Source organism: Anolis carolinensis, chromosome 1, assembly GCF_035594765.1.
Source record: "Anolis carolinensis isolate JA03-04 chromosome 1, rAnoCar3.1.pri, whole genome shotgun sequence".
Lineage (NCBI taxonomy): Eukaryota > Metazoa > Chordata > Lepidosauria > Squamata > Dactyloidae > Anolis > Anolis carolinensis.
In genome coordinates, this window is record NC_085841.1 from 279,891,466 (window position 1) to 279,907,993 (window position 16,528).

Sequence of the window (16,528 nt, forward strand, 5' to 3'; positions counted from 1 at the left end):
TTTACAGATAAAAGCAAAAAACTATGACAAAGTAGAAAAGGTGAGTGTAAAAGTATAACTACAAGTTAAATCAATTTGAAAAAAAAATTAAAATGGTTTTTCTCTTCATTAAGTGATTTGAGGATGACAGTTGCAACTTCACACATAGTTAACATATCCTCCTAGCAGTTGATTTGAATATCAAGTGAGCAATATCTGTGATGTTGGTTGTTTTGAACCAAAAGACAGAAAAGAGAAAACATGAAAGTAAAGTGAAAAGTTTCCCCTTTATTTTCTAATAAATACCACTATTTATCTATCTTCCTCTCTCCCTCTTTGCCATTTATCTCTTGCCTTGTAACCCACTAGGATCCACAACATGATCTACAACAGATAAAAATGTTTAAAACACATTTTAAAAGTTATTGAAATGTTTGAAAACATAGAACAGACTCAGTAGTCAACCCATGATTTAAAGACTGAACACCATTCAAAACAAGACACTTAACTGTCTCTTGGAAACTGGAAAGGGATGCATCCAGGCTCATAGGAGGGAGTTACACATTTGGGCTGTTGTTACAGAGAAAATTGTACCCATAAACCTTGCCTTTCAGTGGGCGAATGTACAGCAAGGCTTCTGCTCAAGATCTTATATTTTTGGCAAAATCCTATGGGAGGAGATGGTCTTTCAGATAGTGGAGGGGCCCCTTCTGAGTACCTCAGTGCGACACATCAGACCTGCCTTTTCAACAGCACTTATAAGTAAGTGCGATTTGTGAGAACCAGGGTCCCTATGTGTGGATTTTCTTATGTGATTTCAAGGCACTGCAATCAAGCAAATCTAGGCAGCTATGTAAACATTCCCCAAGTGGTTCTGTGTGAGTGCTGCCAGACTGCAATCTTCACTTGTGATGAGGCTACTGCTATGTGGGTGAATCAAGGTGCAATTTTTTAATCAAGAAAGGTTTTTAGAATTAGCATTAGTCACCAAACTGAAGAGCAATTCATGCAGTGCAACCTCCCCCCCCCCTTAAGCTGATGACTAAGTAGTATAAAGGGTTAGAGAAATCCGTGTAGTATTTGCATTTACTGAGAGCAATCTGGATAATGGCAGCAGAGGGTGGAATAGCAGAGTACATCATTTATCTAACAGTAGTTCTCATATAACCCGGGGAAAGAGAATCACTGAATTGATTCTCACTACATCCCAGTATATGACTCACGAACATGGAGAGACTGGAAACAGATTTAGGTATGAGTTCAGAGAGGGCAGTATTTCTAAGGTAGTCTGTGCTGTTCTTGACAAGAAATGTATTTACTAACATTTTCTGGGTATTAAAATAATTTTATTATTAATAATAATAGTCTGCAGTAAAGATAATGATAATCTTTCTTGTCAGAATTACTTCTGAGGTATTTATTTAAGAATATCCTATAATTGTATTCTTGGGGACAATTCGCAACAGAAACAAGAAATACATACAATGAAACAAAAACAGAATAAAATCTAGGCCAGTGAAACTGATGTAAAACAGAAAGGATTAAAAGGCCTGGAAAAACTAAAAAGGGTTTTTGTTTGACACTGAATATTACCGAAGTATATGCCAAGCAAGCCTTTGGTAAGGGCATTCGGTGATTTGTATGACAAAACATGATTCAGTTGAATGAACTGTACATTTTTCAATAAATAAATTTCTGGGGGGCAGCTATTCAGAAGATCCTTTTTACAGGAGTTGTGCTCTGTAACTCATCAGCAGAAACATAATCTCAGAAGTTTTGCACTAATTGAAGAGACACTTGTACAAGGTTTTGCAGGTCGTTTAATAGGAGGTGCCTACATCATCTACTTTGAAAACAACACACCCATACTTAAAGATGTGCAGAATGCAATGGTAAATCCTAGAGGAAAAACTGTAAAGCAGATGACATAAGTTGGAAGGCTTCTTTTTTGGCTGTTGTAGATCTCTTCTCTGTTCAACAGGGGCATTTATCTGCCCCAAACCATATTTACATATATGAAGATGGGTAATTTGTTACTCATGAAAGTAACTAGGAGAAATTGGAAAGATGTAGAGAAATTATTATTGCTTTCTGTCTCTTATTAAATGTCTGCTGAAGTCAGTTTATGAACTCATGTTAATCTTTTCCCTGATTAAAACAGTTGTTTCAGCGGTGCCTTATGAAAGTTTTACATATTGACCTGTGGAAATGCTACCTTTCATATGTGCGAGAAACCAAAGGAAAGCTACCTAGTTATAAGTAAGTAGATATGATTTGTTTTTCCACTTCTAGATCTATAAAGAAAAGAAGATAACTAACAGGTTCATCCCTCTCATGCAGTTGAGTGAAGTTGCATCAGGACAGGTTGGAAAGATGAAGGATGGGATTAATCTCTGAATTGTACAGAGGACAATCTGAAATCCTGTGTGGACCTACCTCCTGTTCTTCACCTTCACATTTCAGTGTCACAGTAAAATGGAAGCACCCAGAGAAGCCCTAGGATTTTTGGAGCCCTTGTTCAATTGTTGGGGGGCATTATGAGAGTACCAATAGTTCTGGCAAAGCAGTGGGGGAACAGTCTCTTTCCATGGTTCCTTCACCCATAGTGCCTTATTTTGTGGAATCAGGTTGAGGAATTCAGCATTCTGACATCAACTAAACAGCAGGTGCGGCAGGGAGGATACAAATTTGATGGTGGTAACAGCATAGCTGTGGCACTGAAGAGCAGCCCTGCTTCAGGAGCCAAACCAGGAACATGAGACTCCACCTTTCTTTATGCGACTCATCATGGACCGTGGCAGGGCTGATCTGATAGTCTGGTACAATATGGTTTGGTTATGGGTGTGCCATAGACACCAACATGTCGCAAAGGAGAGGTCCATACAGCTCTACTTCAGGCAGAAAAAGATACTGGGCTGGTGTTCATTTACTTGGGGGAAACCTGTCCTTTGGAAACTGATGCCTCTTAATTTCTGCAAGATAATGATTGTAATGTATACCTGCTAAAGGAATTGATTAAGTGGCATTTCCAAACAATAGTAGCAAAATTGGCTCCTGTTGCTGATCCAGTGAAGATGCAATCCCTAGCTCTACTGAGGCTCCTTCCACTTCCATATTCAGGGGGGCAAAGGAAACTGATTTCAGTAAAGTTATCAGAAGAATAGCTTGAAATCCCTGCACAGCCATAGAAATGGACCTTTTACAGATTGTTGACCTGACTTACTTGGTTGTTTGGATATAATAAGGCTATTTTTCTTCTTCTTAAAGCTTCTATCTTACTAGGGATTTTCAACAAGTGTCCAAACTACATTTTAAAGTTCTAATCAGTTTTTAAAACAACTTGGCTTTGTAGAGAAACCTGTTTGCAGAAAACCTAAGGCAATTTTTTCTTTAATTCATTTAAATATATATAACTGACTTCATCCCATGCTCAGCAATAATAATAATGGTTGTGATAATGAAATCACACAAACATTGAAGGCAGTTATGTAAAATCCCATGTCAACACTAAGAACTCTGGATAAGAACAACGTGAAGAGCAGATAATGCCATAATATGAATAGACTGATCTTCAATTACTTTCTGAATATTAAAAGGAACACACTATTTCTCTCAGCAGCTCAAGCCTCATATCTTTTAAAATCTAGACTTTAAAATAAAATGTGGTATTTCCTTGGGATAGTTTGAATAAGGCAGTGGTTCTCAGCCTGTGGGTCCCCAGGTGTTTTGGCCTTCAACTCCCAGAAATCATAACAGCTGGTAAACTGGCTGGGATTTCTGGGAGTTGTAGGCCAAAACACCTGGGGACTCACAGGTTGAGAACCACTGGAATAAGGGAAAGTATTCTTAATGATATATCTACGTTGATCATGTTTTTCAATACCAAGATATGACCTTCCTTTGATTTTTAAAAACAATGTCTTCACTAGCTTGTTATGAGATTAATGTTTTAAAAAGCAACATTTAATATGTAATAGTAATTTGTCATGTTGTTTTAATTGTGTGTGTATTTTTCTTTAGAGAGAAAATGGCCCAGGCATATGACTTTGCTCTGGATAAAATTGGCATGGAAATAATGTCATACCAGGTGTGTTTCTCAAAACTTCATATAAACATTTTTGACGTTTATGTCTTTATTCTTTAAAAGTATTATCTGCCTTTATGTCAAAAAGGGGGCAGTGAAAGTCTTGATGACAATCTAAACTTTTCAATTCTCTGATTCTGTATATTTTTACATAGATCTGGGTGGATTACATCAATTTTTTGAAAGGCGTGTAAGTACACTTCTTCTTTTTTCCACTCTATTGATTAATACCACGTTGGTATTTATACAGGTTGCAGTGTGTAATTGCTGACATGTTAATGTCTCGCCTCACAATTTAGTGAAGCAGTAGGATCCTATGCAGAAAACCAGAGGATAACTGCCGTTCGCAGGGTTTATCAACGGGGCTGTGTGAACCCAATGATTAACATTGAGCAACTCTGGCGAGATTATAGCAAGTATGAAGAGGTAACTACAAAGATGCTTGACATTCCGACTTAATTTAGGTGATGGGTTGTTGTGGGATACAATTTTTTTCATGTATTTGTAATTGGGAGGGCGGCTTTTGTGCTGTGGCAGGGTGAATGAATTCTCCACAAATTCATTTTAATCCCACAGTTTAAAATTCAGATATGCCAAATAAGGATCTGTAAAAATTGTGTGAAATTAAAAAAGAAGAAGGCAGGACAGTTTATCCTGTAAACATTGGGAAGATAGAAGTGTTACAAGTTTTCCTTTCAAAATACTCGCACACTGCTTTTTTTGCACCATCTTAGTGGTGCTGTCCTTTTTATTCATTATTTCTTCATTATATTGATATGATGCCTTTCCTCTAATGAGCTAGAAGAGGCTAATATGGTTCTCTTCCTCCCCACTTTATCCCCAGGTGTTTTAGCCTACAACTCCCAGATATCCCAGCCAGTTTATAGGCTGTTAGGATTTCTGGGAGTTGAAGGTCAAAATATCTGGAGGACCCAGGTTGAGAACCACTGCCCTAGGGGAATAGCAAACCCCACATCACTCACGAATTTGTATGGTAGAAAAGAGAACCTGGAATTTGCGAATTGGGATCCAGTACTCAGTTGACTGCTCCACCTTGATTGGGCAACCTGCATTCTTCATTTATTGATATCCCTTGCATACTGAGAAATAGAAATCCTTTACACTGTCTGCTAGTTCAGGGCCTGGTTGAGTACTTCCCTGCCACTTGGATGGTCAGCTAGTATAACAGCATTTCTCCCTCTAAGCAGGGCAGTAATTCAAATTCTGGGGGCTTCCCCATTCTGGACAGGAGACAGACTTTGAAAAAAATGCAGTGATAATTTGGAAGAAAAGGTATACTTAATTAATTGGTGTCTAATTTTATTTGTATCTACAAAAATAGGATATAGAGTTATTGGTTTGCCTGAATTTACTGCTCCTGTCTAGCAGTGAAGCTTTTGTCTCACTTTGGTGCACAAAAGTCAAAAGAATTTAGTCCTGAATGAAACATTTTAAAATAAGATCAATATTTTGTATTTGGAGAAAAGGAGGGAATGACAATCTTGTTTATATTTATTCATAAGTGTGCCCTATGGAGCTCACTGCTCCCAAGTTGGTGTACATAGGATTGCAGAGCTGAAATATTCATTTTCTTTTCCCAGGGAATCAATATCCATTTAGCTAAGAAAATGATTGAAGATCGTAGTAGAGATTATATAAATGCAAGACGTGTGGCTAAGGTACAGACTCTTATTTATGTTTTTTAAAATTAAAATTAGTTCTAATTAAATGCAATATCCATGTTTGACTGGCAACAAATGGTTAATTAAATTGAGTAGTTAAAATTTTGTTATAAAATGTACTTAAAGTCACATTATAATGGACTCTTTATTATGCTGCTCTGTTTAGCTGTGGGTTTTTTCCCCTTAAGGAATATGAGACGGTGATGAAAGGTCTAGACCGCAATGCTCCTTCTGTCCCACCACAAAATACCCCTCAAGAGGCTCAGCAGGTAGACATGTGGAAGAAATATATACAGTGGGAAAAGAGCAATCCTCTACGCACTGAAGACCAAACCCTAATAACAAAAAGAGGTAATTGTGGATTTTTGCAGTGGACCTCAGGAATAATTTTTATGCTTAGATGCTTTTTTAACCCTGGCTTCTACTTACTGTATAGACCAAGATGAATGGGCTGTGAATCTAGGTCTCCTTGATTGCAATAGGTTCAATTCCACTTTGGTTTTTTCCCTCCTCCGGATTATACCTACTAGTTATTATTTTTGGTGCCTTATGTTGGTTCTGACGTTTGGTGACCTAAGGGGTTTTTTGGCAAGATTTGTTGAGAAGAGATTTGCCATTGCCTCCCTTTGAGGCTTAGAAAGAGAAAGATTTGCCAAAGGTCACCCAGTGAATCACACACTGGACTCCAAAGTTATAGTTCAGTGCTCAAGCCAGGAGAAGGAGGGGGGGGGGGGCGGGGAGGAGTGATTTTCCTTTATAAATTCCTAATAATAAAAATAGATAAACTCCCAATATCAGATAATTAAAATGAACAGATATTTGGCAAAATGATGAAAAATTTAAAGCAATGTGATATGAGATTGATTGGCAACTTCCTAAATATAGATGGGTCAATTAAAGATTGGGATATGATAAAAGACTAGTGTGGACCAAGCAATTGGCTGTTATGGAATGGTTTGAAACACAGGATTACAGATTGGAAGAGAAAAGAAAGTCCAGAAACAGATTTTTTTCAGATATTAAAATGGAAATTAGACAAGGAGAAAGGCATGATGGATTTCATTTATAAGAAAATAGTTGCAGAACTCTACTTAAATTAACCCAGATAACTAAATCATCGTCAAAACTACGTTGGCACAAATGTGGCAAAATTGGCTCTTTTAATTTATGCATATGTGGTTGGGACTGTGACAAGATACAAACATTTTATAATAAAATAAAGAAAGAGACGGAAGAACTATTAGGGCAAAAGGTAGAGCTGAATAAAAGGGTATTTTTAATACAGAAAATTGAGAGCAAGAGCAGTACTAACAAATAGGCAGATATCATAAAATATATGATAGAAGCTGCCCAAGCAACAGTAGCCTTGGGCTGGAAAGAGCAGGAAAAATGGGAATTAAAAATGGTTTTAATATTTAGCAGACTGTATGCTCCAAGATGATATTTTTGAAAAGAGGATGAAATACACAACAGGTTATAAGAAGAATTGGGACTCGAAATGAGGAACTCTGATAGCTAGAGTAAAAGAAAAAAGAAAATATAAAGAACTAAATCACATTAACTTCACGATTGATTAATTCAAATAATACTCGAAGAAACAACTGTTTCCAGTGGGTGGGGGGTGAAGCGGGGGGAAGAAAAACTGCTGGACACAAGTGATTGATAAGGGTGGAACTGAGATTGGTAAGGTTAAGTAAATAAGATACATTATATCAAGTGAAAATGTAAGTGGAATTTCATTATTGAGATTTGTATTACTCTACTTGTGTCTACAATTAATAAAAAATCAAAAAGAACTGATGGAAGATATTCATAGTACTTATAAGCTGGGCGTTGAAGACACTTAACATGTAACCAAATATCTCAATTATTGATTAAAGCAAAGTAACACTATGTTTTGTGAGTGCCACCCACTAGGTGTATTTATTATCTCAATGTCTTTTTCTAGTAATGTTTGCATATGAGCAATGTCTGTTGGTGCTGGGCCATCATCCAGATATCTGGTACGAAGCTGCACAATATCTTGAGCAATCCAGCAAACTACTAGCTGAGAAAGGGGTAAGAAGAGCTGAAGTGAAAACATGTTCTTTTTAATTATACACATTATTATTTAATAGCACAACTTTTAATTCTAGCAGATTTGTTTGTGATTTCATGCACAAATATGTCATTCAAGTTTTTTTTAAGCATTCCTAAGAAATAAAAACATTTTATTTAAATTTTGGCATGTTAAATTAGTTGTATTTGACTTTTGGTAAGTGCAAAGATGTCATGTTTTTCTATATCTATTATTTTCACATTGGCCTTAACCATTGCTTTCTCATTATTTTTCTCTGTGTGCAGGATATGAATAATGCGAAATTGTTCAGTGATGAAGCTGCAAATATTTATGAAAGAGCTATCAGCACTTTACTAAAAAAGAACATGCTTCTTTATTTTGCATATGCCGATTATGAGGAGGTGAGTCCAGAGATTTACTGATGTCTCAAAACATGTTTGTGATCAACTTTTAAAAACCTGCAAATATTTTTGACTACAAATCCTAATTTTCACAGAAACTGATAACACTTTTTTTTTTTCCCTTATGTATGCAGAGTCGGATGAAATATGAGAAGGTGCACAGCATATATAACCGGCTACTGGCTGTTGAAGATATTGATCCCACTTTGGTATGTGTATGTGCCTTTAAGTCACCTATTGACTTACGGTAACTCCCCTTAATTATAATGTTATAGCCAAGAGATACTCAGAGCTATTTTTGACAGCTCCTTCTTCTGCAATATAGCCAATTTGTTGGCAGTTTGCCATCCAAAGGGTAAACTGGGATGGTCTTGTTTAGCTTTCAAGATCAAATAGGATCTAGTGCCTTTTGAGGTGTTTTAATCTTCAGTATGTTATTGATTAAAGAATAAACAAATTTTAATTATCCAGTTGAAATAGATATCCCAAAGACGCATTCTAAAATTATAGTTACCTTTATTCTTTCTTCTTAACATTTTAAAAAATTTGGATATTAAAAATCCTCTCTTATTATTTGCATATTATTCTGGACTCCAATAATGCAGTTTAACTGTATTGAACTGCATTATTCGTCCATACTGTTCTAGCTTTCTCATTTAATTTGAAATAAGACAAAAATTGTTGCACTATTAATAGTAGATATATAATGCATATTAATTTCACATGCTGAATTCTGTTACTGCTGCCCTGTCACCATCCTCATGGCTTAACGTTGCACTACAGTAGCCCTCCCCCCACCCCCGGTCATCCTATTGCTACTAGAGAGCAGGAGGCAGGTGGGATTGGAGAAGTATCTGAGGACAGGCATAGTCTTCTTCCAAGATCCAGTGTGGTCCTCCATTGATCCCAGCAGGTGACATCATCCGTCTGGGTCTGACTATGGCAGTGGTTCTCAACCTGTGAGTCCTCAGGTGTTTTGGCCTACAACTCACAGAAATCCCAGCCAGTTTACCAGCTGTTAGGATCTCTGGGAATTGAAGGTCAAAACATCCGGAGACCCACAGGTTGAGAACCATTGGACTATGAAGACATCTCCAACCTCCTCTGCTCTCTACGAGCAACAAAATGGCCAGGAGGGGCAATTGGAGCACAAGGGTAAGCCTGCTCTGGTTATTGAGCGGGCGGAATAGAATACCAAAATCTGCAATAACAACAACAAAATAGATGTATGCAGGCCTAATGTGGACGTAACAGTATGCTAGTCAGTGAACACCAGAAGATTCTGACATTGAAAAGCTATTCTAAATGCAGGAAAAGCTGGGCAGAGGGCAATTCACAACTATTTCTAACTGGATAAATAACTATGTGTCTGTATGCCTGGCACTGTTCCCCTTCTCGGGCAGCTTCTATGTATCCTTTTCAGATAACCAGCAGTGCTTACTTACTATCAGCTATTCTTGACTAAGTGGAATAGCAGATTTAGTCTACTTCTTATCTTAAATTGCTCATGGCCATTATCAGCCATTCATCAGGGTTATGTATGTGCAGCCTGCTCTGTGGTGTGTTTTGCTAAGCAGAAGCTGCAGATACACAGGTGATGGTAAATTGGCTGTAATTTATTAATTTTATTCCCTGTTGCTTGAGCACATTTCTTAGACATTTCTATAAGAAATGTTTCATTTGGTTTTGGTCTGGCTTCTGCCACAAGGACTCAAAGGACAAAGAGATTTGGTTTGCTTTGGAAAAGGAGGGCGTTTTAGATGTGAAATGACACCATTCTTTAATGCATTGTTGATTTATGATTACTGAGCTGCAGCTCAAAGATAATCTAATTTCTTCAGGTATACATTCAGTATATGAAGTTCGCAAGGAGAGCAGAAGGCATAAAATCAGGTAGAATGATATTTAAGAAGGCTCGAGAGGATGCACGAACACGCCATCATGTCTATGTTACTGCTGCTCTGATGGAGTATTACTGCAGCAAGGTAAGAAGTGAAAGCTATGCTTTAGCTCACTAAAGATTGACTCTTCCCCAATGCTCCCCATCAACATTTTTTTTTAATTCACAGGACAAGTCAGTGGCTTTTAAGATCTTTGAGCTGGGGCTAAAGAAATATGGAGACATTCCAGAATATGTCTTGGCATATATTGATTATCTTTCTCATCTGAATGGTAAGCTCTGGGAATAGAGAATTTATGACATTGATTTTTAGGTGAATTGTTGAGATTGCTAGCTGTTATTTGCACAATTAGGAAAAACTATTTGGAATTATATGTACAGAAAAAGATTCACAATCATTAATGTATCCTGTCTTGTTATTTTTTCAGTAAACTGATTGTATTTTACTCTACTGTTTCTGATAAAATTTGTTAAGTATACTAATTATGCTTGGAAACTTCAGCTGGTTCAAAGAACTGCAGCCAGGTTGTTAACTGGGGCTGGCTACAGGGAGTGGACAACCCCCCTGTTGCAGCAGCTGCACTGGCTGCCAATCTGTTTCCGGGCACAGTTCAAAGTGCTGGTTATGATCTTTAAAGCCCTAGACAGTTCAGGTCCAGGCTATTTGGCTGACCGTGTCCCCTTGAACGGACCTGCCCGGGCCCTGAGATCTTCAGGAGAGGTCCTTCTCTCAGTTCCACCTCCCTCTCAGGCTTGGTTGGTGGAAACGAGAGAGAGGACCTTCTCGGTGGGTGCCCCTTGACTCTGGAACTCCCTGCCCAGGGAAGCTAGCTTTGCCTTCCGGCAGCAGTAGGGCTAAACCCTTTTTATTCAGATAGGCATTTAAAGATGAAGGTGTTCATAATCATGTCAGAGGCTGTTGTGGTTTTATATGTTTTTATGGATTTAACCTTAATAGTTTTTAATTCTAATGATATTTAATACTTTTTAAATATTTTATATTTTAAATTGTATTGTATTGCTTTTAATATTAGCCACTTTGAGTCACCTTATGGAGAGAAAAAGCGGTCTATAAATAAACAAATAATAATAATAATAATAATAATAATAATAATAATAATAATAATAATGCTGGGGAAACTGGCTTAAATATGTAGGTGAATGTAGGTATTAGTGCTTTCGAGCGCCATAGCGTGATTGCTATGAGCCCCTGGTGGCGCAATGAGTTAAACCCATGTGTTGACAGACTGCTGACTTGAAGGTTGGGTTGCTGACCTGAAGGTTGCCAGTTCAAATCCAACCTGGGGAGAGCACGGATGAACTCCCTCTGTAAGCTCCAGCTCCATGCAGGGACATGAGAGAAGCCTCCCACAAGGATGGTAAAAACATCAAAACATCCAGGCATTCCCTGGGCAACGTCCTTGCAGACAGCCAGTTCTCTCACACCAGAAGTGATTTGTAGTTCCTCAAGTTGCTCCTGACATGGAAAAAAAGCATGATTGCTAACATGGTGAGTGGGCTTGTTCGTTCAATAACTGGATAAATTTGTTCAGTCCCTTCCTCCTTATGGGTAATATACAAAGTTCTTTGCCTTTAATTAAAGCCAAATTTGTTTACAAGTATTGTAAACAAATTTTACCCTGTAGTTTCCATTAAATTATTTGAAGCTTTATTTCATCTTCCATTTTTCAACAGAGGATAATAATACAAGAGTCCTATTTGAACGTGTATTAACCTCAGGCAGTCTTCCACCTGAGAAATCGGGGTAAGTCTTGCCAACGTTTCTTTGCAGGTGCTCAGTTTTGCTGTGTTGGAAGGCCTCTGTGTAACATAGATAATATCACAGCTTAAAGGAAGCGTATTTATTGTAGTCCTAAATAAGATGCCAGCTCTTGTGCTTTGATGGTACTGCTCGCCAAAGAAAATCCATCTGCTGTGAGAGTAAATACTATACGGACTCAGTTGTTGGTGAATGCACTCTAGATCTAAAACCATGAATTTTTTTATCTGTATGTGGATACATAACAAATAATGTATTCAGACATGAACCTCCCTCCTAAGTTTTTTGAGAGGGCCAAAAGCTTCCATAACCTTAAATCCAGTTCTGTATTGGCCTTAAATTTGTCCTGGGAGCAGAAAAACTGTGGAATGACATAAATCATTGCGTAACCACAGCTTCCATGCAATCATATTTCTGACTCCATTCCGCCTTAAAAGCCTACCTATTCAGCCCTGTTTTGCCAGAGAGGCACACCTGTATATGGGGCCAAGAAGTGATTGGCCACTGCAACCATTTGCCTTGCTCATAGGAGTCTTCCCTACAGTATTCCAGGTGTGGTCTGACCAAGGCAGAATAGAGGGGGAGCATAACTTCCCTGGATCTAGACGCTATTCCCCTATTGATGCAGGCCAGAATCCAATTGGCTTTTTTAGCAGCCGCATCACATTGTTGGCTCATGTTTAACTTGTTGTCCACGAGGACTCCAAGGTCTTTTTCGGACGCCTGGCTTGACAGCAGTGTGTGCGAAAAAGACCTTGGAGTCCTCGTGGACAACAAGTTAAACATGAGCCAACAATGTGATGCGGCTGCTAAAAAAGCCAATGGGATTCTGGCCTGCATCAATAGGGGAATAGCGTCTAGATCCAGGGAAGTTATGCTCCCCCTCTATTCTGCCTTGGTCAGACCACACCTGGAATACTGTGTCCAATTTTGGGCACCACAGTTGAAGGGAGATGTTGACAAGCTGGAAAGCGTCCAGAGGAGGGCGACTAAAATGATTAAGGGTCTGGAGAACAAGCCCTATGATGAGCGGCTTAAAGAGCTGGGCATGTTTAGCCTGCAGAAGAGAAGGCTGAGAGGAGACATGATAGCCATGTACAAATACGTGAAGGGAAGTCATAGGGAAGAGGGAGCAAGCTTGTTTTCTGCTGCCCTGCAGACTAGGACACGGAACAATGGCTTCAAACTACAGGAAAGGAGATTCCACCTGAACATCAGGAAGAACTTCCTCACTGTGAGAGCTGTTCGACAGTGGAACTCTCTCCCCGGGGCCGTGGTGGAGGCTCCTTCCTTGGAGGCTTTTAAGCAGAGGCTGGATGGCCATCTGTCGGGGGTGCTTTGAATGCGATTTCCTGCTTCTTAGCAGGGGGTTGGACTAGATGGCCCATGTGGTCTCTTCCAACTCTACTATTCTATGATTCTATGATTCTATGATTCCCAGTGTAATCAACTGACAGCAGGGAACAGATGAGGGAAGCAAATAGTGACTGACCTGTGATTCTGTTGTGGCTTTTCGTTCGAGGCTAGAAAAGTTATTAGAAGTAATTAATAATTGAGGGACCACAATTGGCCATCTCCATAGTTGTCTGCTATGTTTTCTGAAGGTAGTTTTCACAGAACTGGCTGCCCTGAGAGAGCAAGACACTGGGAACAAGTGGCTGGCAAATATTTTCAGGGACTGGTAACTGTAGGTTATTGCACTGTTTGAATAATATTTGTGTTTCTACTATTTTTGTATTTTTGTCTATCTGCTTTTGATATGAATGCATTCCTTTTATCTAGATCATTTGTTCTATTTTCCCTGTTTCCCTATACAGAGAGATATGGGCCCGTTTTTTAGCCTTTGAAAGCAATATTGGTGACTTGGCTAGCATACTAAAAGTAGAGAAACGGCGATTTACAGCCTTCAAAGAAGAATATGAGGGCAAGGAAACAGCTTTACTAGTAGACCGATATAAGTTCATGGATCTGTACCCTTGTTCTGCCAGTGAACTCAAAGCCCTTGGGTACAAGGTAAGGAGAAGAGCACTTTCCAGATTAGTAAATAAATGCCAAGAAAGTGTGAAAACCTACAGCATTGCTGGTTGTTTGCCTTTACCAGTGTTTAACCATGTTTTTATTTCGCTGCTGGTACAGATTCATAAATGCTTGTCAGTTAATCTCTTAACAAATTGGCTTCCTGGATGTGAACGTTTAGATGAAAATTAAAGCTTGGTTTCCCAAACGGAAACCCTCCTCTTTATTTATAATAACAGTTTCTTTTTTAAAAAATGTATTATTATGTGGGAACTACTTTATATAATTCATTTTGTTTATATCCCACTTTTCTCCCAAGATGGAATTCATAATACCATTGGATATGTTAAACCATATAATAAGCTGTTGTTGGTAGTGGCTCACCACACAGTGCAAAAGATAGCCTTTCCTACTCTATGTGGCGAACCACTCCCTATAAACAGTATCCTGTTCCAGTTTGATCCCTTTAACATCACACTTACTCAAATTGGTTTTGAAAGCCACTCACTGAAATCACCTCAGCGCAAAAAAGCATTTTTTGAGTGTTCACTGTATTGAATTATTTAAGGCATGTGTGTCAAACTCAAGGTCTACAGCCAGATCCAGCCCACCAAGTCATTTTATTTGGCCCTCCTCTGGATGCTGGACTGCAACACTTGTATTCCTTATTATTAAACATCATGACTAGAGCTGATGGGAGTTGTGATATAGTAAAATCTGGAAGGCTGCACTTGGTTCTATTTAGGCAGGAGAGTGGGGTTTGAACTGAGATAAAAGGTTTGTGGATATGATGTCCGACTTTGAAATGTCCTTTAAGCTTTCCCCAACCTCAGAGCCACAAATGTTTTTGTGTTGCAATTACATTATCCCCAGTTCCTTCTGGCATGCATGCAAATAAATAAATTTTATAAATTAACAGAAATTTTATCAACAATAGGCTTTCTTTTTTCCTGTCAATCTTACCACAGACCTGCGCACCCGTTAAATACCCCCTGCCACCCCATCCTATTTGCTTCTTCCCCTCCAGCTTGAATGAGTGAGCAAGTGAAAGGATTTTTAACATCATGGCCTAAACTGAATGGGAAGGTGTTTATTCCAATAGAGACAGGCACACACAGGATGGACGGTGGGTGGTTCACAGGTTTCTCTGGCAGACAGAAAGAGCAGGATGTAGGGAGGATGCAGGTAGGATCCTGAGCTGAGTGGTGGCAGTGGAAGGAAGGCAAGAGCATTCCTCTCCTTCACTTGTCTTCCCCTTCACCCCCAAATTGATCCATTAGTTTCCTGTAGCTTTGAAGCTTTCATTTTCAAAACAAGAGGTGTGGACGCTCACAACCTCTGCCTTGTTCCTCAGTGTGTGCACATTAGAAGCAGTGCTTGCCTATCTGGGAAAGAAAGCAATGCACTTATGCCTGCAAATAGCTTGTTACTATATATATATATATATATATATATATATATATATATATATATAGAGAGAGAGAGAGAGAGAGAGAGAGAGAGAGAGAGAGAGAGAGAGAGAATATAATATACAACTTAATTTATAATATTATATAATATATTTTATATACATATAATATTGATAATATTATAATGCATTATGATATAATACTGATAATAATACAATTTAATAATATTAATTATATATTATATATTAAATGTAATATTACTAATAATATTACAATAGAATGATATAGTAGAATATAATTATTTAATGCTAGTATTGTACTATTCTAATAATATAATGTATTGTATGTGAATGTAATTTGTAAGCTGTAATTTGTAAGCCTCTCTGAGTCCCCTTCGGAGTGAGAAGGGCGGCATATAAATGTAGTAAATAAATAAATAAATACACATCTGGTAATCCCCTCCTGTCTGATGGCCTTTGCACACAGCCATATAACCCAGAATATCAAAGCAGAATATCTGCTTTGAACTGAGTTATCTGAGTCCACACTGCCATATATTCCAGTTCAAAGCAGAAAATGTGTGATTTTATTTAGCTGTGTGGAAGGGGCCTGAGCCACTCTTAAGCCCAGACCCAATATATCAGTGTTGAAAGAGCAACAAGAAGGTGGTTAGTCTTACAGCCAAGCCACCAAATAGGCCAGAAATTCACAAAGTTTGCTCGCTCTGAGCAGCTTCTTCAGGAAGGCCTTTAGTAATGCTCTGCTAGTCTGTCTAGGAGATTACATGTTTTCATTTTTTAAAAACATCGTAACTGATTCCTTTTTTGTCCCAAACTTATGTTTAGAATAGGAAGCATCACACCCACAGAGTGGTGTTTTCGAACAGCAAGTGTGAAGGCTGGAACGAGGATAATTTATGCTTCTTTTTTGTATACTTTTTCAGGATGTTTCTCGTGCGAAGCTAGCAACCTTAATTCCAGATCCAGTTGTAGCTCCTTCAATAGTACCTGTGTTAAAAGACGACGCGGACAGGAAACCAGAGTATCCAAAACCAGACACACAGCAGATGATTCCATTTCAGCCAAGACATTTAGCACGTAAGCTGATCTCTTTAAGTTGTAGAGATAAAAGAAGTACTTGCCCTCTGTTGCGTTGAGACCGTAATTCCCATCAGTGCTAATTTTGTTGTTCTTTTATAAGATCTTTTGAGCCTGTTTA

General features: G+C 38.4%; 1 protein-coding gene across 1 annotated transcript in view; it reads left to right on the plus strand.

The window, feature by feature from the left end:
- Window positions 1-16,528, plus strand: part of cstf3 (cleavage stimulation factor subunit 3) — a 61,850-nt gene that overhangs the window by 41,993 nt on the left and 3,329 nt on the right. Inside the window, exons 4-18 of the mRNA XM_003214701.4 lie at window positions 8-40; window positions 2,141-2,238; window positions 4,000-4,066; window positions 4,219-4,253; window positions 4,363-4,489; window positions 5,665-5,742; window positions 5,934-6,096; window positions 7,694-7,803; window positions 8,089-8,205; window positions 8,340-8,414; window positions 10,047-10,190; window positions 10,275-10,377; window positions 11,801-11,870; window positions 13,703-13,898; window positions 16,254-16,407. Of these exons, the coding sequence (XP_003214749.1) occupies window positions 8-40; window positions 2,141-2,238; window positions 4,000-4,066; window positions 4,219-4,253; window positions 4,363-4,489; window positions 5,665-5,742; window positions 5,934-6,096; window positions 7,694-7,803; window positions 8,089-8,205; window positions 8,340-8,414; window positions 10,047-10,190; window positions 10,275-10,377; window positions 11,801-11,870; window positions 13,703-13,898; window positions 16,254-16,407 (1,570 nt within the window). The remainder of the gene's footprint in view (window positions 1-7; window positions 41-2,140; window positions 2,239-3,999; window positions 4,067-4,218; window positions 4,254-4,362; window positions 4,490-5,664; window positions 5,743-5,933; window positions 6,097-7,693; window positions 7,804-8,088; window positions 8,206-8,339; window positions 8,415-10,046; window positions 10,191-10,274; window positions 10,378-11,800; window positions 11,871-13,702; window positions 13,899-16,253; window positions 16,408-16,528) is intronic.